The sequence below is a fragment of the Xiphophorus maculatus genome, chromosome 3, assembly GCF_002775205.1.
Source record: "Xiphophorus maculatus strain JP 163 A chromosome 3, X_maculatus-5.0-male, whole genome shotgun sequence".
Classification (NCBI taxonomy): domain Eukaryota; kingdom Metazoa; phylum Chordata; class Actinopteri; order Cyprinodontiformes; family Poeciliidae; genus Xiphophorus; species Xiphophorus maculatus.
Genome location: NC_036445.1, coordinates 24,885,913 through 24,910,307, shown reverse-complemented (window position 1 = coordinate 24,910,307; position 24,395 = coordinate 24,885,913). Strand labels below are relative to the sequence as shown.

Below are 24,395 nucleotides of genomic sequence, written 5' to 3'. Positions count from 1 at the left end.
AATAATGTTTAAAAACTAATTGCATATTGTTTTGTAATAACTGTTGTGTTACACCATATTTCCATTTATTTTCGTGTAGGTCCATGTTAGGGCCAATCGAGTCTTGGGAAATATGACAGATCAAAGCAAAATAACCAAAGTCTGTTCCACAAAGCAGTTAGGCCGTAAATTGACAAAGATGAGCCTCTGGTGATCCATAAATCACATCACTAATATCTTGCAGACATAAACTTTTGAAAATGAAGCTGGCATCACAGAAGCGGGGGAGGCGTAAAATGAAACTCAACAGGGTCACTATAGCATGTTAATCATGAAATAAGTGTCAGAAAACCCCCAAAGGTTTAAGTGCATTTTCGAGCATACTGAAGAAACTATGCTTCAGTATGCTTGAACTATCCAACCATGAAGTCTGTTGAGCTTTCTTGTTGAATTTCTGCAAAACTGAATGTGTTCATGACATAAAATGATGTGAATTAAATACATACCGTACAGAGGTACTCTCTGTCTTTTTGCCTTACATCCCCAGCCAGCTAGGTGCACAGGACATCCATAATTGGTACATAACCCACTCGAGCTGTGCACCATTTACACTGTCAGAAGTCAGCTTATATGAGACAGGAATTGCCTCAATTTGAAGTGTCCTGACAGGGGAGCCCATCGGCGCTGTCATAAAACAGCGAAATGAAAAAAAAAACATAAAACATCTCACTACTGTTTTATAAAAATTGTTTTTAGCAGCTTCCTCCTAGTAGATAATACCTCGTCTAGGTGTATACCTGATTTACTTACAGTAAACTGTGTAAAATATAAAAGCAACACATTTCAATGGTCATAAAGGTTACAAAGGGGATGTAAAAAGTCCCAAATCTGAGCACTGATGGTAAAAATGAGGAAGGCGTGAATAGAGCGGCACCCATTGCAGCTGCAGCAGGATTTCATCACCTTCCTCGCCTGGAGATCTAGCAAAGCCTTGTGAACCTATCAGATCATGCTTTTAATCAACAAGGATTATTTAGCCCTGCTACCATCTGAAGTCTCCAACATGATGGTTTGCCTCTGATCCACCTTTAGAGGTTATAACCTGCAAGGTTAGGAAAGGATTGCAGAACGACTTTGACATCATACTACTAAAGTAAAGACAGCCGCAATAGCAGCACAGTCCAAAGGATTAAACAGACACACTAAGTGCATTTGGACAGTCTGAGTGAGGAAATATGAGGGAAATCTACAGGAAATGCTTTATGCTTATTCTCAAGTGAATGTTGCTGAACGCTGTACAGCATGTCCCCTCCCATGAGCCTGATCTCTATAAAGCAATAATCTGATAAAAGCTATTGAGGTAATTTCATGTGGTCTCGAGCAACATCTGTCGTCTTAAACTGCACGATACATACTTGTTAGTTCAGAATTTAATGCCCTCACAGAAGAGTTCAAGGTAACCCAAAATCAAGTCTTCTCTGGAGATTCCCACTGATCCCAGTGTATTTGCAGTTGATTCAAACTCAGCTCCAACAGGAAGTGGAGTTCTTCTAGGGAGCTGGAGACAGCAGAAGTTGTCACTAAGCCACAAAGCTGTTGTGGGAACAGTGGCAAAAGGAATCTCTGGCAAGCCGTCTGGTGGCTCAAAATAGAAAGTCCCAGGGTAAGAAGAGTTGACGGCTTGTCCAGCATGAGGTGAGGGAAATAGTGGATGAGGAGACGACAAACATAAAGAAACAAGGAACAGGGATGAGGTGAGAGAGTACAAAGGTGGCCCATATGGAGTAACATCTGGTGAGCAAAGCCTCAATGCACTAAGGTCTTTGTCCATGGAGTATGTGGTACCCTAGTAACCCTTTCAACCACACATTTGTGGGGTAAGACTGTCCCACCACCGTGCCCAGTCTGCGTTGGGTGAGGGACTCTCAAACAAGATTTTCAACTCCTGCTCAAAAGAAAGGGGAAAGTCAAATAATGATGGTGCCATCATTAGATAATGAAAGTGGTTGCTGGGAGTGTCTTTACAGTCATAACAGCAAGAAAGGCCCACTGGCCCCATAAGAAGCATCCATCTGTCGTCCATACCCAGTTGTCCTTGTAGGGTCTCAGGGTGACTGGGGTCTTTGTCCAGTGGACATTGGTTGAGAGATATGATTGGGTACACCCTGGACTGGTTGCCAGTCCATCAGAGGGCATTGCTGAAGAGAGAGATGCTAAAACATCAATGTGGAAATGCCTCAGACCTTCTTAAGGTACACATCTCTTTAAAACATTTGCCTGTCAATACTGTAATTCTAACAAAGACATAAAAAAAGCTTGACCTAACAAAACTGACTACTTAGAGGAGGCATTCAAGACAAAGCTTGCCAAGTATCATGGTGCTGTTGCCAACCAAAGCAGGGAATCGCACCGGTACCTTGTAGGTACTATTGGGTTTCAGTCGCCACCCCTCTCTATAGAGCCTACACCTTCTTAGGTCTTAGTGGGCCGGTTAGAAGAGGAGCTGTTAAGGCTGCACTAGAAGGAGCCGAAAGAAGAACCCTCTATTTCTCTCGCTATTCTCTTCTTCCACAACAACACTTGTTGTGGACGAAGACGAGTGAACCGGGGCCTGATGCTGCTAGGATACGATGCAGGCCTTGATGAACCTTCTGTGGGTTACTTGGCTGAGATCATATGATGTGAGACCTAAAACACCAGGCATGCATCAAAGATGCAATATTTTGGTGCACATGATGCATCGTTCACCATTTACAGCTTTTTGTTTACGCATTACTGCAAAAACCGCAGGGCCATAGCTGGATTTTTTTCCACAGATCATCACTAGTTTGGGTCAACTGAGAAGTCTTTCTAGCGATTCTGGGTTAAGTCTTTCCACATGTCCATGGCATCATTTATAGCTGTCCCTCTGCTTATATTGGTTGCGCCGTTGAGACAACAAACACAATATAAAACATTCAACCATTCGTCCATGTTTCCAGACACACTTTGTCGAATACAGGGACACTGCAACTCTGGAGCTGATCTTGACAGAGAAGAAGAGCACACTGGGCTGGTCTTCAGTCCATAACAGACAATGCAAACTTGAAACTAAAAATGCTTTTTGTAAATTTTACCAGTTATTTGCACTGTGTGTATACCAAATAATCCTCTCTCCCGCAGCTTATGTTTCACAATTTTCTTTTGGCAAATCTGCGTTGTGCAACTCTGTTTTTGGCAATCGGTCTAAAAACTCAGCCTTCTCAATCAGCATGCCAGCAAACAATTTCATGCAGTTGTCCCAGCAGACCGAGAAGAATAATACATTTCTTCGGTACACCTTCAGTCCATCACACGGCGTGTTCGTACTGTCTGTCTTTTGAGCTGAATGTAGGTTTACTCCCCAAAATAAAATCTTTGGCTCGTCAGAAGCTGAAAATAATCAAAGCTTGATTAGTTGTTAAACAGGAGCCTTTCAAAGTAGACCAATTTTTTATATCAAATAACCACATGAAAAAGTACTATGATTCATTATTTAGAATCATAACATTTTTATGCTGTTAGCCAAGAGATGAGAGAGTTTGGCTCTGCCAAAGCGTGTTTAAAGAGTTCCATGTCCCCATTGTACTAAAACATGTTACATTACACAGAACTTTGTCTTTTAATCCTACAAGACAGGACCGCTTTTGCTAAGTGTACCTCTACATAGTCATTTAAAATCATTACATCTCTCAGGGTCTGTTCAGGGCAAGGAAACCTTAAATGGATCATTTGGATTATATTAAAGCAATGGGTTTTTGGAGCTGTTATCGGTAGTCAAATGGTAATTGGTGTTTAAGCAATTAAACATTGCTGCTTAAACACCAAAGTCTGCTTAACTACCAGTTACTGACCACATCAACCCCTTTATGATCACAGTGTACCCGTCTTCTGGTGGTTACGTTTCTCAGGATAACGACTTGCTTTAAATCGAGTCAAGTACAAAACAAAACACTCGATGACTCGCTATAGACCTCCAAACATGCAAAGCTTATTTGATCTCTTTTGGAAAATGTCTTTTACAACATAGACCTGGACGGCATTTAAATGAGAACCTGTGTAAACACAAGTTGAATTAAAAACAAAAGATTGCACCTTTTTTTATTTTTTCCACAGATAAGTGAACTTCTGCGAAATATAATTTCATGAAACCTTACGTCAAAACAGCCAAACTAACTGCGTGAACATATCCAGGTAGAGTTACTTTCAAATGCAAAAGTAGTTTAAAACGTTCACAATGTAAAACAGTAAAGAATTTCTTTATTTATATATGTAAATATAGCCTCCCATCAAATTTCCCCATGAATATACAAAAAAAAATAAGTATGTCCTTAAACAACATGTCTCTGAACTTTATAGGCAGATTTTCACCAAACACATTACCCAACCTCATCCATGGAGAAGCTGAAAGAAAACAGACAACTCCAGTATTTGTTGCTATGATTGAAATCAAGTTGTGCTCTTTTTTTATTAGTGTCATATGCCACCATTGTGAAAATCTGTTTTGCTTCTCCACTTTGCGTTACGATTGCACCTCTCTAACTAGCAGTTAGCATGACTCACTGTTGAGACTTTCTCTCTGTTTCGCCATAATGAGTTTACTCAGAAAATTGCCAACTGCGATTGCTACTTATTGCTGATTCGTTGCACGAATCAGCAATAAGTGCTGACTGATTCACTTATTACACTTTGTGCAATATTTAGAGATGGGAAGCAGACCTATAGCTGCAGAAAAAAATCTAGCACTTTTTGACTTTTTTTATCTGATTCCCACATATTAATGCTTCTGCTGGTATTTTTTTGTACATTTTTGTGTTATTTAAATATTAATCTACTTTTTAATTACCTTATGTCACATATGTGATGATAGAGCTCCAGTAGAACACAAACTATCCCTGCTTTTAATCCGCAAACTTAAAGTGATTACATTTGAGTGAAAATAAAAAATTCCAAGAAAATAAATGTCCAAAATTAACGTTTTATCTTCAGGACTAAAACTTTCCAGTGCTTGAGTTCCATCTCGTGAAAAAAGATTTGTCCCTGGTGGAGAACTGTGAAGCTAACTGAACTGTATGTCCTCCAACTTGTGCAAAGATCAAGACTGAGTTGCTCTTCGAAATGGTAGTTTTCAGGTTTGAGTTATAGGTGGATGCTTAAGATGCAGCTTCTGTATTTTCTGGGGGAGGAAAAAAAAGAACAAAAAGTGGCATCCAGCTGAGAAGCAGCAGCATGGTAAGAGTTACTTAGCTGCTGGAGACCGTTTGCCTGTAGGGAGTCATTAGCTTGCTAGCAGCAAAGCTGAGCAATGCCGTAATGCGTCTGGCAGAGTCGGCCCAGCGATGGGGCCGAATGCTGACGCACCAAGACGAAAGTCTGGTCGTTTCTGTTGCAGCTCAGCGACGATTTGGTACTCTTTGTTGCATGCATGACGAACAGTTATTTCCGAGAAACACTCTCGACCATCGAGGACAAACAATGCAAAACTGCTGGGAACGGTTAACTCTTTAGAGATTATGCAATTTTCCATTTGACTCTTGCCATTTCTCTAATCCTGTAACTGATTCCAGGTTTGGTCCTCTTTCTGCCCCTGCTTTCTACATCACCTCTGCTGTTGGCTGTAATGATCCCTTTCGATCCTTACGCCTAACCCAAACATTGAGCGATTTGTTAGTGTAAGAGTATATTAGTAATAGAATTTTTTTTAACTCACAAAAAACCCCCAGGATTTACAATAGTAGAAGGGAACACTGCAAAAAATAAATCCTGCTCAAAAAGAAAGTTAATAAAAATTCCTTTTTAGCATACCATGATTAGTTATGGAAGACAGAAACATGTTTTTTTTTATGTAAATCTCTTTTATTACACCTTTAAATAATACCAAACCTCATTTGTTTAATATATAATTTCTCCATAAGGCATTTTCAGACAAAGAATAAAGTATTTAGCCGACAAAATGGAGACGAAACTGATTGGTCTGTTTCACCTTTATTAATTATTGAAGGCGCCTTAGATTTTTATTTATCAACGTAGAAAGACCAAGAGTTATTTTGCTGTGTGATAAATGAAACAAAACTGAAAGTATCCATTTTATTTTTGCAGTGTAGAAATGTAATCTGATGATTTGATATGTACTTGACAATATTTTAGAGATTTTTTTGCAATAAAGCACAGGATCATCTTAAATAAATATGATGCTTGTCTATTAAAATACAAATAATAATAATAATAATACATCAATAACTTATTCCAACAAATTGCATTTTTACCATTGTTATTGCAGAAAAAACTCACTCTCCCAGCTCAAAAATTTCACATTGTTTGGTCAGATATACAAGTACCTGTGGAAACAGTTAAAAGTACAGCAAATACTTTCCTTTTCTTACAAAAATATGAATGAAAATAAAAACTAAATTCTTTGGTATATAAGCAAAAAAAATAGGGCAAAAAATGTCTACATACAAAAAGGCATTGAAATACAAAGTAAAAATACTGCTACAGCAAAGAAATGACACACGGCAACAAAAAAAAATTAAAAAAAATCCAGCTCTTCCAGTTTTATAGAGTTCTTTATGTGGAACTCTGTAGAAAAACATGGACAGTTTTGTACTTATTATCACAAACATCTCATAAACTCCTAGAATCCATCCTATTGCATCAGTTTTTCGGACAGCATCGTGACACCTTGATGCAACGCTGAGAGGTATTATTTTTGTCTTGGTTATGTCAAGCATCACACCGGAGGACAGGAGAGACGCAAAAAAAGTGCATAAAATTTAAACTCATATCAGCTCCTAATCCACAGCAAACAGTGGACTTGTTTCATCCCGAAACGGTGTTCCCTTCCATCAAGTGCCCTTATTTACATTCCTATGATCAGGTAATACTTTTCCCCACAGTAACAACTTCTTCTTTCACCTACACTCCATTCCTTGCACAGAGTCCAGCGGCGCAAACAGGCGTGGGCGTGTACTGCCTAGTTCTGGAAAGGGAAAGGTCGGTGGGAAGAAAAAAAAAAATTATATATATATATATATATATATATATATATATATATATATATATATATATATATATATATATACATACATATAAAATCACAGTCCTCGGATTGGAATCGGTCCCCTCATCATCTTGGTGGTCATCAGTCAACTAGGTTGTAATAAATATACTATCAGTAGGACTGCTACAAACCGTTTTCTTTTTGTAACACACAGTCCTAATTTATACGTTTAAAGAACATTTGCAAACAATAGACATTGTTTTAGCAAAAAAAAAAAAAAAAGAATAAAGTCACAGCAGCAGCAATACAAAGTCTTTCGCTTGTGGTCATATGTTCATCTGATCAAGTTAAAAATATATCATCTTGTAAACACTGAGAAGTCCTGCAGTCATGTCATATGGGATCACTTCCAAACATTACTCAATACACCGATTTACATTCAACATCCTTGCTAATTCTAAAGTTGCTAAAAACGAGTCATCAGTCATTGCTAAATTTAGGCCTGCTGACGGAAGAGGGACGTTTGCAGTAACTGTGATGGATGATGTGTCTTACTCCGGAGTACATTCAAATACAATAACAGCAAGTACTCTGTTTCTCTTGGCACTAAAATAAAGGAAAGGTTCCCTTAGTCTGTTGTCGCTTTCAGATGTTTATGGTGTCTGCTAAAATTAAAAAGTGAAGAGTGTTTCATGAGCCGCTGCATGATACATGGAATCCCTCCACTATTCCTGCACCACGGTGCCATGAGCAGCATTGGTACTTCACAGTACGAGTTGTTGTGAATAGAACCTTACAGGTTGGCCGATACTTCTCACAGATTAATACACTTCAGACAGGCTCTGACCCTTTAAAAGCAGGTGCAGTTCACAGGTTTGGCTCCGGATGCATCCCATACGACATGAGTGCAGCTGAAAAGCAGCTCTCCATTTTAAAGCCCTTTGTGCTTTGTAAACTTCCACTGTAACTGTTAAAAAAACACTGAGAAGGCACACCAGCACATCACCCCGAAAGCAACAAATACACTGAAACAAAACCGAACCAGTGCAGTGGTTCGGTTTAGGAAAACTAATTCATTTTGTGTGTACAGGTTGGGGAAATAGGTATGCAACACAGAAACGTTTTCTCTGTAAATATGCTAATAGCGTATTAGTGAAAGTCCCACCGTTTGTCAGCCACCAACATGAAACACACACATACAAAGAACTCAAAAAAAGAAGTGTGCCTGTAAAGTTGAATTATATTTAGTGAAATGGAGTGACGCCGACGGCAATTATTAAAAATATGACAATAGAAGCTGCAAAAGAAAAAAAAGATGAGAGAAAAGGTAACCAATCAGTTTTCAATTTTCAGATTTCTACGCCCAGCCACTGCCCAAGACTCCACTGCTGAAGGCAAAAGCCTGTTGAGATTTATGACTCTGCAGCAAAACACTTGGACGAGTGAATAAAACACTGGGAGTACTGGGAGTGAGGTTTGGAGGTAGGATCATCATGGTAGGAAGCACCGGATTTCTTGATAAGAATCTAAAGATGATGATGAAAGGATGGATTTCTCAAGAAGGCCAGTGTTCACGCAGCCAAGGAAATTCTCATCTGCTTCCCAAGAAAGACATTAAAAATGCTTTATTGGTCCAGTTAATCTCTGGACTTGAATCCAATTGAAACAGAACTGCCTAATAAATACTGAATGCATTTCAGTAAATGCCTTCATTGCTTCCCTGTGTCATTTCAATAGGCCCCAGTAAAAATATATTTGGTGAGAAAAACATTTTCATGTTAAATGCCTATTACCCCACTGCGTGTTGATGTGGTAAAAAGAAAGAAAGAAAGAAAGAAAGAAAGAGAGAAAGAAAGAGAGAAAGAAAAACAAGAACAACGACTTGGTTGCTTTAGTAACACTAGTTGCTCAGAGGCAGTGCCTCCTGCAATAGTCTTTGTGCAGTTGCTTGATAGTGGAGACAAACTGGCAGTCGCACGGCTCCCTTTCAACGCAGAAACACACGGAACATTCTCAATTTGTGGGGTGCAGATATTTCTTGGTGACAATGACTCTCTGGGAGAAAAGTCTTCTTCCTGGTCAAGTTTAAACCCCAAGAGAATAGCTACGAATCCACAGTTTCTCTGGCTACGTTACTTACATTAGACAGATGCCCAGTGGATACGACAAAAGTAAGAGGTAGCTAACATTACAAAGCCTAGCACTCTTTTAAGCCAACTTTGATAACAACGGCTAACTTGCCCCTCTTGGTTCTCGAAGATGCCCAGTTAGCCTCCACTTCTCCAAGGTTAGGGATTTATTAATGGTCACAGATAAACCATTTTTCTTGTCCATTGTGGTAGAACTCAGTTTTGCCACCAGAGTTGTTCTGCATAGACAATCTTTGTAAACAGGGATATAAAAATACTGAAGATATTTCAGTGGTTAGTGGTGTGTTTTTGTCTTTGGGTCATACGTCCAGCACCATGTCATAATGAGTTTCCTTCTTCCTCTTTCCACATTTGTTTATAAGAACGGCGTATAGTGTGAGCAGTATCACCCAGTAACTGGCATAGACTACTGCCCCAACGATGAGCACAATCTCCTCAGATTGAGGAAAGGGTTTTTTGGTCTGTTGGACTATTGTGTAAATAAGCCCAATAAAAAGGATGGTGAACCAGATAGTTATTGGAACCAGACCAATAAAGTTCACCACAATTGTTTTCCTCCCAGAGGTCCCCCAGCCTGACTTGTTAATAGTCGCGATTGCAAACATTTTGGCCGGCAACAGGCTTGACATATACAGTACTGAATAAAAAGACATGAACACCATGACAATGTTGCCTCTGAGGCAGCTCGCGAACGATGACTTGATCAACGCCACTGCCTGCACGATGAGCAGGAACAACAAAATATTCCAGAGTCGTCCTTGGAAGAAGAGCTGGATTGCGGTGGCGATGAGGAAAAACGGGAAGAATCCTGTGATCACCGCCTCGTATGTCATCCACAGATGATGCTTGTGGAACCACATGGAGTTGTAAAGCCATTCCCTAAAGTAAGACTTACTCCATCGAGTCTGTTGATTTAGCCATCGCAAATACGTAATGGGTGTCTCCGTAAGGCACTTTGCCCGTGCAGTGTATTTGGTCGCATACCCAAGGCTGAGTACTCGGTTCGTAAGGTGGCGATCATCCCCAAAGCTGCAGTGGGATCCCATGAAGGTCTGATTGTACCAATCTTCAAGAAACTCATGCAGCAGAGAATTCCTGTACATTCCCAGAGGTCCGCTGATGCACTGAACACAACCGAAGTATGACTGGCAAGCCCGCTCAATGTTGAAGGCCATCCAGTAGCGAACGCTGCTCAGGAAGGAGATCCACGATTCGTATTTATTTAAGATCTACAGAAAAAATTAGAAGGCAAAGGGACAGATATTAAGTCTAAACATGGCATTTGCTTAGTTTTTTTGGTGTCAAACTGAAGTTCAAGATATCTAAAAGCACGAGAACATAGTTTTGTTACCCTACCTGTACGTCTCCTCCAACACCTCCAACCATTGGGTCCTCCTCTAAAACCTTCACCATCTCCACTGATGATGCTGGGTCCAGCATGGTGTCCGAGTCGCACACCTGAGAAAAAAAAAAGCGGGTTAGCTGCGTTTATACATCAAAGATAAGACACAATCTTCATTACCTTACTTAAGAGAAATAGTACAGCCAAAGGTTTTACAACAACCACCAGAGATCTGCTTTCAACTATAACTGCCTCTCCTGTTCGGTCTTTTACAGATGCTCACTCCATTTCTTCTATAAAAGGTCGTTTTCCTGATAAAGAAAATCAGTTGATGGGGGGGAAAAAAAAAAAAAAAAAGAAACCTTCCGCCAAATCCCCATTAACAAAGGAATCTGTTACAGACCGAACTTGATGGTAGTGGGAGTGCAGGGATTTCTTACTAATTCCTAAATGCTGGAGAGTACCGACATGATCCTTCAAGATCTCTGTTTAACGGATGTTGTTTGGAAGGCACAAGTCTGTTGCAGGTGTCTGACTTGTTTACTTCCAAACGCCACATTTTTTCGTATATAATAATTGATAAAAGCATTGTGTTAGCTTATTATGATATGTATTTTACCTCAATTTCTACTCGCAATATCGACAGATGTAAAAACACTCAGCTAATGACAGTTGGTGTCATTGGTTAGTGCATTTGTTCACTAAGAGACTCACTGCAAGATTTACAAACTTTGTGTTTCTTTTATAATAATTAAGTTTTAATCAAGCTAAACTTGTTAGTAAGTCACAGAACACCCATGCCAATCACTTGTCTTACACAGGTTCAGGGTTTGATTTAGAACATCGGCGATGTGATGTAACCTTGAACCCCATGAAACCGATCTGGTATTACACTTAAGCATCAGCTTCTGCTGCCCTTTTTTACGCCTCACTTCACAACACGATGCATCCAGTCACCGTCTGGCTAAAAGGAACACAAAAGGCTCTTTGTGGAGCTCGTGTTTGGCTTTGTGCAGCCCCCCTTTTCTCCCTTCTCCTACCACATGTCTTTCTGCTCTCTTTCCTCCTCATGCTCAGTGTATGCTTCTGTTGACTGCATATCCCCTGGTCTAATTTACACAGCTCCCCTCTTCATTTGCCACCTAATGTTTGGTATAGTGGAGTTAATCTGCTGAACTGATACCTTTTATCCTGCTTACATGGCTAAGCCTTACCTGTACATAGTCCACGCTCCTTCCCAGTGCTTTGAAGGCTGTGTACATGACCTCTCTTTTGCCTCCCCACTTCTGCATGATGCACACACATTTATTGCTGAGCACGGTCCTGGAGACTTGCTGGAGGCTCTCGGCGTAGCTCTCGTCAGTCTCCTCCGGACCTTTGACGTGGTAATTGCTCCGCCACACGTACGACACTGACTTGTCCCATCCCATGACTTCCTTAAAGATCTCCATCATGTACATGTCGTCGTCGGAGTTCCCATCGATCACCATGATAACTTTGATCCCCGGGTACGTCAGCCTCTTCACAGACACCAGGCACTTTCTAAGGTAGTTTGAATCCTCCTGGTAAGCAGCAATGCACAACGCCAAGGACTTGCTCAGTTTGATCGGTGTCTCCAAGGAGCGCCGCATGTTCCTGTGCTCCAGGAGTGCAAAGAGGCTCTGGATGACGAGGTGGATGACCAAAATAGCACCATACAAACCAAAGGACAGATAATTGTGGGCTGTGGTGAAGAACTGATAGCCCATGATGTAGGCTGTGGAGATTCCCACCAGGAGGGACACGCCGAACATGGTGGTCCCAAATATCCTCAGGTAGCTCAGGACTCTCTGACACTTCATCTATGGAGAAGAAGACAGGAAGGTGTTTATTTAGGTTGATGGGAGGGATGATGAATGAAAAGATGGCAAAAATCAATCAAAAAACAGCTGCTTTTTCAGTAAAATACATCCTATGTGAGCGAACCTGGAGGGAATAAAAATGTTGGAGCTGTGAATGTGGGTGAAGAATGAAAATGAGTTAGTTCAGTTTACCCTGGGCGACTGGGAGTTAGAACTGGTTCTTGTTAAGGGGGAACAAGCACACCTACGCATTGGATAAAACACAAGAATTCAGTAAATACAATTCATTACAGCTAATGTTCACCATAAACGGTTTGTTGCAGGTTAGTTGTGACCACTTGTATGGTCGCTTTTTAAGGTTTTGACAAGAACAATAAGGTGATACTTGGTTGCTTTGTTGATTTATGTTCAGTATTCACTCCAAATATGTCAGACTATCTGCAACTCCAAATGCCTTCCACCTTTCTATAAAACATACTAACTCAGGTAAAGGGGGAAGTTGTTTTTCTTTCCCCTGTACTCTCTCCGGCTCGCTGTCTGTCCCCACAATCCTTGTCTAAATGGCACACAGTCAAGAGTAGGCAATTGTTCCATGTCTCTTTTAATGTGGATGGGTGTACATTACAAGTTTTCTTGACCTAATTAACCAGCAAACTGGATGCGGCAGCCAACTATCACAACAGGGAGTAACAGAAAGCACTAGTGATTCATATCAGTGTTCTGTAATGTTTAAAAGAGAAAACTGTTGAGTAAGACTTTGAATACAGTAAGGGCTCCAAGCAGTATGCAGGATAACTGTTTGTTTTTATGAATGTTTGTCCTGCTTTTTTTCTGTCTAATCTTTTTGCAAAAAAACCAAACAAACAAACAAAAACAAAGAAAACAATCTTCAGCTCAAACTCCTGAGGTCTGCTTGAAGCCCTCATTACGTTGCTACCAACATCTGTTTGGCAGACCAACGGAGACCCACTCTGCGTGGCCTCGGCTCGGCTCAAGGCAGAGCGGACCACCCTCTGATGTCATCTGTTTGTATCTTCGTGGGAAGAAAGAGACAAGATCTCTTAAATTTCCTAATGCTCCGTTAGTGCCTCTTCCCTTCTGTGATTCCTTATAAACATTATTATAGGAAAATTAGTTCCTTCGGTAACCTTTAGGTCCTATGCTACCGAGTCAGTGACTCAGTAGGGTGCCTCTTTAGGTGCACTAGATGAAGGCACTTTTCCATGTGTGCATACAGTGAGTCTAATAGAAAAAACATGAAGTGAAATCATACTGGCAGCTCCTGTGTAAAGGACATGTACAGTGCTGAGCAAAAGTATTCATGTTCCCTCCCCAAACTTTTTTTTTCACGTGTCAGAAGCCACACAGGCACGAATGTGAGTCGATCCAAACCTTTGGTGTACAACTCCGGTCCTTGTTTAGGAGTGTTGAATCAAGGTGACATCTAAAACATGCAGTGCATAATCCTTTAAAAGCTAACTTTGAACCTCACTGTAGCTCAGGTTGTATGTTTAGGATCATTGTTCTGCTGGAAGGTCGACCTTGACTGCAGCACATGCGTAGATTCTTGTTTATTGTTATCCTGAATGCATAAAAAGGAGGACAGGAGTATCAGGTTCATAAAGTGTAGACAGAATGATCTCATCATTAAATATCTTCAGTATAAATACTCTGGCTACAGCTGACAAGCCTGACTCCGACTATCCCGCGATAGGATCTGATTCAGTCTGAAGTCTTTCTTCTAGGATTGCCCTGCATTTAACTCTATCTTCATCTTATCTGCCCCAGCTGAAGAAGAGCATTCTCCTTTTTATCTTAAAATGCAAATAAAGTCAAAGATTGTGTTTTTACATGAGAAAATGTGAGAAAATCCAAGTGGTGCGAATATCTTTTGAGGTTCTGTGCCATACATAAATTGCCTATATGATTTAATGTAATGTATTTTGCATCAGACTCATTGAATTCACAATTGGAGGAGTAAAAAAAAACACCCTATAAAAATGTTCAAGGGTATGTGATTACTTTGTGAAGCACCTTAAATCTGGCAAACAGGGTCATCAGAACAATGATGCACAAAGTCAAGTGCTGTTTGTGATTTGGCAAGACTTCAACACGCCGCGCCTAAACTCGCAAGACAGATGGCGGGAGGGGACGGAAAACTAAAGCGAAAGACGCAAACGAAAGTAGGTAACAGAAGTAGATAAACGGAGAAGTGTAACAACAGAGAGATAACTTTAGTTCAGACTGACACACACCCGTACGCATAAAGCACAGCGCGGCTGCTCTGGCACGTGGCGAGGCTTTTAATGTCAACCACTCTTTTACGAGGCCCCCCGATACTCACCCATGCAAAACACACAAAACGGTCATTTTAAAGAGGCCGTTACACCAAAAGAAGAAAGAAAGTCAGTCAGTCTGTCTGTGAGAATGTACATTTTCAGCAGTTGTTATGACCTGCTCCCGCTTTTGGATGTGGGTGAGTGCATGTGTGTATACTGGTTTACCAACATCGAGGAGAGTGGAATGAACCCTGTGACCTCGTCTCCTTGAGTCAGTTTTGAAAGAACTCAGGAGAAAATTTGTCCTGATGTGTATAGTTGAAGATACATATTAAAAATTCTTGGTATGCATATGTATATTTAATGTATAAGGACAGGAGTTGTGCTGTATCTTTTCAACCAGCAAAATGAACATCAGAAAGCCTTGATCTTCCTCACGTTACATCTGCTGCCCTGGGTGTGTGTTATCTCGCAAAGGTCAAACCAACAATTAGCTCAGAGAACAGAAAGATTAGCTGCAGACTGCAGGGAGTCCCTGAGAGATAAAACTTCCGAGGGAGCGCTGTCCGTGACCGCGGAGGTTGTCATCGACACGGCGATGATGCTGTCTCTTGGGGACACATCTTTGCGTGTCAGAAGACGTGACATTTATCTGTTCAAGCTGTGGGTGTCGTTGTCACGGGATGATATCAACCCAAGCTTTTTGTTTGTTTTTATGTCTCCAGACATGGGAGAATCACTGAAGGTCCCCAACAACCTATCTCCTTTCTCTGTGAAGAGTGGTTCGCGTGACAAATTCAACTGTGAATATACAAAAAATTTTATGTTTTGGGAGTCTATTTGCTATTTCCTATTGGTCTACAGAGTAAAACTGTTTTAATTAAAGGTTTTGGCTCTTTGTATGTATGTTAGTGTTCTTTTTGGTGTAAATCGCTTTGACATTTTTAGAAGATAACACTGGGAAAGAAAATATGATTAAATTGTAATAATAAAGTTGAGTATTTTGAATTTTCTGCTTGTCTAAAAAGTACTTTGAACTCAGCAGCAGTATTGTGACATATCTTTTTCCTGCAGAGAGTAGTTCAGCTTGTAGGACACAGAATAGGAATACCCTGTTTCACAGGCAATTTTGGTTGGCACGGCTATTCAGAAACTCCCACTGATCATATAGCAAATGAAATGCAAAATGTTGGATCAAATGGTTTTTTTTCTTGAATATCACAGTTGCCAAAATCGATTACATTTTGGAGCACATTCCTAAAAATGTCCTTGTACTAGCATTGATAAATATATTTTATGAGTTCTGCTGGAGTCTCTGCATGATCAGTGTGCTAAGATACAGCCACAAAAACTCAGATTCTTTTGCTGAGCTGTAGGTGACATTAACTCATCATTTCAGATTACATCTGTTTGTCTTCTTGGTTGGAGGTACAAATGTATTCATACCCCCCGGAATGTTTGTCCTGTCAAGTTTGAATGCATTTGCTATAATATACCAACACAGAACAGCAATGAAGTCAAAGAAGGTTTTTAAGTTTTGTTTCTTTTTTTTTTTTTTTTTTTTTTACAAATAGTCCTCCTAAATAAAATCTAGTGGGTCCAATTCTCTTTTAAAGGTACATATTTAGAAAATGGACTCCAGGTATGCAGTGGACACTGAACAGGTTTAAAGTGGGGCTGGATTACAAAACCTGTTGAGTCACAGGTCACTGCAACCAAAAGCAAAAGTACGATTTTGAAATTTGTGGCCTACATGCAGGTTGCAAACACACAATGTGACATTGCTTAATACATACGCAAGACACACCTTGGAGGATTTTTTTTTTTTTTAATTCCAGGAATTATGCACCAATGTGTTTGGTCTATCACATAAAATCTCAAAAACATTGTTTTAAGTCTGTGGTTGTGATGTGTCTAAATTGTAAAAAATGGGGCGTGAAAACATTTGGATGGAACTCGTAGTGATTCATCAAAGTTAACACGTTCGCCATATGCTGAAATACCATTATGCTACAGAACAGGAGACCGCTGTGTGTGCACGCTGTTGGGGAGAAACGTGAAAGCCATCACATCTCTGCTGGCCGAGGGTTTCAATAACAACTGCATCGAAGCGTGATCTGTACAATATGAAGAGATGTGCTGTGTCTGCTGCTGCAGAAAGGAGGAGACAGTTCAACTGAACTCACAGGAGAGCAGTGCAGTCTCTTTCAGCGGGGTTCCAGGTCAAGGCCTGTAAAATATAACAAGGCTCACCAGAGTATCTGCGCGTTTCTTCACGGGGGTCCTGCTACACACACATCGGAGTGTATGTGTCATTACTGTACGGTCTGGTCAGGGTGTAAATCTGAGGCACCTTGAGTCAACAGAGGTTGCTGGTCTCAGAAAAGCTGAAACAGCTCTAAACTCAGATTTTTTTTGCTTCAGAAAAGACTCACAAATCAACAGCTCAGAACTTTTTACAAATGTAACTTTTGCCAGGTTACATTTTTAGCCACGGGGATGGGGAAAGTAATTTAATTGTCTGAATGTGATCATACACAGGCACTGACGTGTAAGTCAAAAATAGCTCTAAACAAATAAAAAGACCTATTCGATTGGTTGTATCAAATGTTTTGATCAACAAACAAAATATTGTACAAGTTCACATTATGCTCTTTATCATGTTAGCAGAGGCAACCAAATGAGCTCATACATGTTTGAAACCTCAAGTGTATCGCTGTTTTTGCCAATACAAAAACCATGTGTGCAAAGACGTCTGGATGTTTTGATGTGAGCACTAAGTTGTCAGAATGAATGTGTCTGGCCTGCACTGCAAAAGACCAGGGTGCAGTTAAAGAGGACTGGATGTGGATGTGGTCCCCATGACTGTTGTGGTGCATGAAAGGCTGAGACGTCCTTGAGCAAAACACAAGATGGAGCACAATTATCAGTTAAGAGTGCTGTCTGGATTACACGCTGCAGCGTGGTTTGCTTCTCTTGTTTGCAAGATCAAAAATCAGCAATAGTCACAGTAAAAATCAAGAAAGAAATAATACGTCAAATGAGAACGGCGGACCTGAAACTGGTCCACGTGCAATGGTTCTGTTCAGCTGAACAGAAAAAAAATGGAGTAATTATTTTCAGAACAAAAGAGAAATTATCAAGAGTCAACACACAGCTTCAGCTTCTACAGCTACAAATGACTGACTAGGCCCAAAATATGGGTCTTATGATGGACCTGATTCGTCAGAGACACATAAAGACAATTACAAAGTCAGCCTTCTACCATTTCCAGGATTAAAGGTCTAATGTCTAAGCAAGATCTTGACAAATTCATCCATGCTTTTTTCTTTAGTTGAACAGATTACTGCAACAGTGTCTCCACAGGTCTGCCTAAAACGTTGGTCAGACAACGGCATCGGATCCAGAATGCTGCTCACTAAAACTAGGGAGGCAGAGCACATCACCCCAGTTCTAATGTTTTTACACTGGCTCTCTTTAGCTCAGAGAATAACTTTAAAACACTGTCATCAGTTTTTAAATCGCTGATTGGCTTTGCGCCAAAATACATTAAAGCTGTTGTTGCAGTAACCTTTCAGGCCTCTGAGGTCTGAAAGTTTCTGGTTCTGCTCTGCATCCGCCGAACAAGAACCAAGCATGGAGAAGCAGCATTCAGCTTCTATATGATCCACTAGCCTGCAACAAACTTCCAGAAAACTGCAAAAAAGCCGAAACATTGAATTACTTTAAATTAAGACTTAAACCCCTTTTTATCAGAGTTGCCTTTGATTTATTATCACTGGAACATTATAAACTATAATCTGTTTCGTTTTCCTTTACTTAGCCAGTTTTTGTCACTTCATTTCATTTTCCTTCTAATCACTTTGAATCGCCCTGTTGCTTAAAATGGCAATTGATTACAAAGTCAAATCAATTGCCTGGCCTTGTTGGAAGGCCGTTTCTGTCTAAGAAATGGCTACTGTTCTAAAAAGCTGCTATGCAACATGCTTTTGCATTGATACAGACCCTACAACCTGCTTATGAAAAGACTGGCGCTATAAACAGCCTTCTTCTTGGAACTTCCCATACATGAGTGAAAGGGAATTGAAATCATCTGCTTTTAGGAAAGGTTGATGGTGTCAAAGCGCCCAAAGACCCAGCTTAAAATTGGTACTTCACCGGTGCCATAGTGAAAGCTCTGCATTACTATGTAGATTGTTCAACTGTGAATGGACAGCTCCGAATGAACTAAAAGGTCAAGTGGGTTTTCAAAGACAGAGCCAGACAGTGGCAGACCCCCCACACTACATCATCTATCCCATTCTTCTTCTGCTGCCCCATTCATAAACCCCCTCTGTGGTCACAGTTTGCCTCTGTTTGTGGAATCTTTGTCATTACAAGAGCCAGAACTAAATGCTACCACCTCCCACTGAGTGACAATGCCGCTACATGATTGAGATGAGCTGCAGAAAGCACATCATAAAAAAATCCCCCTGCTTTATGCTAATCACTTCCCTCCTCATTCCAGAGTTGTTCTCTGAGACTCCGTGCCTGTGGGCAGAAATTTAAGAAGTCCACTTTTAGTTCTTACTTTTATTTTTCTTGCTCAAAAATACTTTTAAGTCCTTGTTAGCACACCTAACTTTGTCCACTGCCAGCTGTGGCAACGCAGCTCCACCGCTGTGGCAGGTTCTGAGAAGCCAGATGTTTAAATGTGGTGCAGCCAAAAATCTTTTCTAGTATAGCGAGATCTTTGTCCGGACAGCTGTTTGCTATTCATTCCTACTGCGCATCTGATATGGGACTAAGTGTTTTAATTCTTAAAAGTCCTAGTAATATAACTCCAGCGAGTTCTGTTACTCTTGCGTATGAAGCCAATAAAAAGTTTCCCACAAAAAGTCTCCAAAAAAAAAAAAAGTACAATTTAACCCACATTGTTAAGTGTCTTCAGTGGTCAAACAAAGACACCAGTCTGCTATCAATGGTGCTCTAAAATAGATGAACCCCACCACCACCAGCACAGACTGGGAGACTCTTGTCATGGCAACTCAAACAGCAGCTAATTCAGGCAAACAGATAATGGACGAAATTAAAACCTGTGAGTGGACAAGCAGAAAACTGTAAGCGAGCCCACCGCCTTCGACAAGAGCCAATCCGATGCAGGAAGCGTTTCATGACGGATGACTCTTGGTAGTGTCAACCTCTCCTCTGTTGAAAGCAATCAGAAGTGGGCTTCTTCTGAGAAAACACATTTACACCCGTCTTCTGCAGTCCGATCCTGGCACTTCCCGAAAAACTCCAGTTTGTCTTGATCTTGTTCTTAAAGAGAAAGGGCTTCTTTGCTGCTCTTCTACTCTCCTACCTGCCTGCTGCCATTATTAACTGAGCTCTGCACTGTTGAAGGCAGTGAAATCATCTTCTTGTGATGACCTTGTAGATGTTGTATCTTCCTTCCATCTGCCTTCTACTCTCTCCTTGGGCACAATAGCTTGGGATGCAATCGTTCCAGCAGTAACATCACATCACCGCCAAATTTTAAGCATTTTCTGTGCAAAGCAACGATGACTGAATGAGTCAAGCTAACGGCTCATCTCTTTAATTCAATCACAGCGGCGGCCTGATCAGCTGTGTTGTCCTCATCAACACTTTCACTGACAAGACCGTTTCAAAGCTGCATGTGGCTTCACCCCAAAAGGAAAAAAAACACACAAGTAAACGAAGCTTTTGTGCTTCAGTCGATTTCATTATCTTTGAAACATATGACCCGATTTCTAAATCTAAAAGTTGTACTTGTAAAGTTGAAAGGGTAAAGTCGAGAAACGTTTTTGGCCACGGACGCAAAATTGGGTTGTTTTTATATATACAGTATATGCAGTATATATTTTAGGAAGTTGTTTCTGGATTGCCTTCATTTTTTAAAAAATATTTAAGAAATACGGCATAAAACCTTGAAAATTACAAGTGCTAAAAGAGACCAACAAATTTTGATGTCCAGCAATGAACTAACATTATCAGCTTTTAATGTGCACTGGCCTTAACCCTCCCCGTGATACTCTGCATGGCTCAGTGTGACGTAGTGGGAATTTAAATCCAACTCTCGCTCACGTCCAAATTTTCACTTTTACTGGCTGGCGGCTGTGGTACTTCACTGCATTTTTGCCGATGAGAACCTGGAAACAAAAAAACATGGCAGGAGAATACATGAGGTAGTTGGTGCTGCTGGTAGAAGGGAGGGGGCGGGGGGCTATACATATAAGCACTTCTGTCCTCCAACTTCAGTAGTCATACCCTGGCAGTCTGAAGCCCAGAGGCTTATGTGCGCTGAAGGACCCTTGCTGAGAGCAGAAATGTCACGTGAGGCTTGTTGTAAGCCCTAATGGAGGGCAGCCATGGAATGCCTTCCTGTGTTAGGCAGTAAAGTGCTGAGTGCCGCGTGTGGATGAAAACTGATGAGTCTGCACTTTTGCACGACTCTATACCAAGCACAAAACTGTTACTTTTCAACGTTTGTCATTTTATGTTACCTTTACCAGACGACCTACTTGTCTAATTTAGGCAAAATGATACCACAGCAAAGCACCGGAGTGGGACAGCGCTCCTGACCGCACTCTGCATGGGAACTCCCCCAGGGGGGCCCGAGATTAGGATCTCTGCATATTTCTGTTTGTGTCCATTCACAAATACAGAAAAGTAAAGAAGAGAGTGTTTGTTGTCCCTCTGCTTTTGTCGTGTGCGTCTCAAAAAAAGTGTTAGGAACTGTTATTAAAACTGGGTAAAAAAAAAAAAAGAGAAAAAAAAGTGAATTCCTCGTTACAAATCCGGCATCATGAAGTGCTGACGGTGCATATTCGAGGAATTAAACAGCATCAAGAAACAATATCCCTGGTCAGTAGGAAGCGAATTCCATGTGTGGGATGAATTTTTTATTTATTTATTTATTTTTTTGTGCAACTTGAATAAATGTCAGGAATGCTCAGGCATCCAACAAACAGATGGGCATTTCCTCGTGTGGGTTATACAGTACAGGAGCCAAAAGTGGTAGGCTATCTGGACGCTCAGAGATCCCAGTAGGTGGAGAGAGGAAGCAAATAGGTCAAAGTGTGACAGATGTCCATTTATATGTGCATATGCGGTGCACAGATGTTCATAATAATGCCAGTGTGGTTGTCGTAAGCTGGGAACCCCCCGGTGTCAAGAACAAATCCAGACCCACAATAACAATAAAATTATGTCTTCTGTATTGATGGCTCAGACTCTTTGACATTAGGTTCTGTTTATCATTTATAAACAGTAAATGCATTCCCTGCAGTAGATCTGCAGGACTTTCTTGTTATCTTCATTTAGTGTAAATGCAGATTAGTTGAACAGTGACAAAGACCCAGAGAAGACAGGGAATTTGTGAGCCCTGGAAGTAGACAGCAGCTGGCAAACTCTTCAGCTCTAGTTCAAAATAAAGAATCCCAAACCTGTTCCTTCTTCATTTAGCAAATATTTTCTAAAACACAGATAGAGATTTCTGAAACACAAATACCGGATTTCCCCTAAAGTATCTGTAAAATCTCATCCTCTTGTCATGAAACCGATGTCAGGTCTCGACTATCTGGTGAACTGGACGTATTGCCACACCCCCATTTTTAACCTCACAAAAAGCTTGACGGTTTCCCTTTAAGACCATGCCGCGGTCTCTCGTGTGAGTGTTTATAACCCACGAAGACATCAAATTACGCGCTTCTACGTTTAATTTCTTGATGGAACCTTACCATTGGCTCAGAAAATATACTAAGGAATGACGCAGCACTCCCCATAAATTGTATTTACTCTCAACCGAGCTCCAGACGTTTGTTTCTGAAGACTTAGAAATACCTTTCGAACATATATATATATATATATATATATATATATATATATATATATATATATATATATATATATATATATATATATATATATATATAAAATATATTTATATTATATTAAAAAGAAAATGAGTATAGTAATTACAATGAATGAATGATATAAGTTCGCAAACTCCACTCAATATATTATAATAGGTAGCGGCGGATAAACGTGAACCAGCTCACCAAGCGTTCAGCGTCCTTGTGTTTGAAAAAACCTTCATATCAGACGCGAGCTATTATTCAAATACACCAACTAACCTTTAAATGATTTAAACAGTCAACATATCAGAGCATCTCATATGTACACATAACTAATTAAGCTGATAAAAACTTTTTATTTGCTCGTCTTCTGTTGACATTAAAATCGGTCATTCGGCATCAGGGTCACTCCACCACAGTGACCGCCTACCTTGTCGCAGCTGCTGTCCGCTAGTTGGTCTGCAGAGGGGATGCGGTCACCTCCGTCAGCTCTGGTAGAGGTCCACCCGTGAAGAAAGTGGCAAAAAAGTTCGAGCGGCAGTGATTCTCATGAATCCGCTCAATATTGTCCTCATAAATAATAAGGTTATTATTAATAATAGTAATAAAAAAAACAATCCTTGTCCTCGGGAAAAGGGGACACTGCTTCTCCTCTAACTAATCAGTCGGGAGCCACGTGCATCTTTGGTGTGTACGAATTCAAACATCTCGTCAGTCAGCTTTGGCATTAGTTTATATGAAAAAAGTTTAAGTCAAATCAAAGCTGTAAAAATAATTTAAAAAAAAAAATCTTCATCAACTTTGAATAGTTTTAGTCATATTTCAAGAAAAGTTTATAAAAGTTGCAAACAAACAAAAAAAGTAAGAAAACTTCATGAAAAATGAATTAGAATTAAAAAAAAAAATAGAAGTAACTTTTTGGTAATTAAATCTCCGCAGCCAGCTTCAGCTCTCTTGGGGAGCATCAAGGTAAGTATTTTAGTCTCCTCAAGCATCCAGGTTACACAGAGTGGCCAAAGTCTCTCTCAGCCGCTGTTTCAGCTGTCTAATTCCTTCCAGACGGGATGCGTGTGTATGTGTGTCTGTGTATGGAGCCTCCTTTATGACTGCTGTGGCTCGAAAACTTCTTCTTCTTTTTTTTTTTTTTACCGGACTGAAACAGATTGGCGTGTTGTTTTAATGTGAGGGGGGAAGGTTTGTTGGAGGGGGCAGGGGGGTGTAAGGAGGAGCATGGGTTGAATAAAAAGGCGGCAGAATAAGAAAGAGACCCATCGAAACTCACTCAGATTCCCAGAGGTAGCGACACAATAGATGCATGCAGCCCATTCAGACCCCCCACCTTTCAACATTTTTAATTATGGCGCTTAAAACAAATAGAGGATGATTGGCAGAGAGACAGTGGAGGAGTCTGAAGTAGATAAAACTAGTTTATAAAGTAGGAGGCTCTGGAAGAGGAACCAGATCACAACTGAGTTGTATAGAAATAACGCACGTGGAATGTTGGAATCTCAGTCATCTCATTGATTCTCTGCCTGCAGTTCACGATTTTCACCAGCACGGGGTGCTGTTCTACACTGAACGCAGCTCGGTCGATCCTGTCTGTACTGCAGTGGCGCTGCGGAAGTCTGAGAGGTTATCGCTGAAGAACAATACAGTGAACTCTGTCATTGTACACAGAACATGTAGAACGTTCACATAAATAAGTCTGATTTTGTAAAATCAGACAAAAATGACGCTTTTCCGTTCTCTTTAGTCTCACTCCATCATCCCAGTGATAGCGTGGATTTCTAAGACGGATATGAAGTGGACCAGAGCAAGGGAACCCCCAATCTACATGCACGTGCTGCAAAATCAAAAAGTTTGCTTTTGAATTTAACTTTCTGCACCAGAAAACACTTCAGAAAACACTTGACTTTTCATTTAAGCAATT

The 24,395-nt window shown here is 40.5% G+C and overlaps 1 protein-coding gene across 1 annotated transcript; it reads right to left on the bottom strand.

Moving 5' to 3' along the window:
• Positions 1 to 7,097: 7,097 nt before the first annotated feature.
• Positions 7,098 to 23,585, bottom strand: has2 (hyaluronan synthase 2). The gene is made up of 4 exons (XM_005799016.2): positions 22,896 to 23,585; positions 11,704 to 12,330; positions 10,504 to 10,605; positions 7,098 to 10,376 (listed from the first exon to the last, which is right to left on the bottom strand). Exons 2-4 carry the CDS (start codon positions 12,328 to 12,330, stop codon positions 9,447 to 9,449), a joined length of 1,659 nt encoding a protein of 552 aa, XP_005799073.1. The 5' UTR covers positions 22,896 to 23,585; the 3' UTR covers positions 7,098 to 9,446.
• Between the last annotated feature and the right edge of the window lie 810 nt (positions 23,586 to 24,395).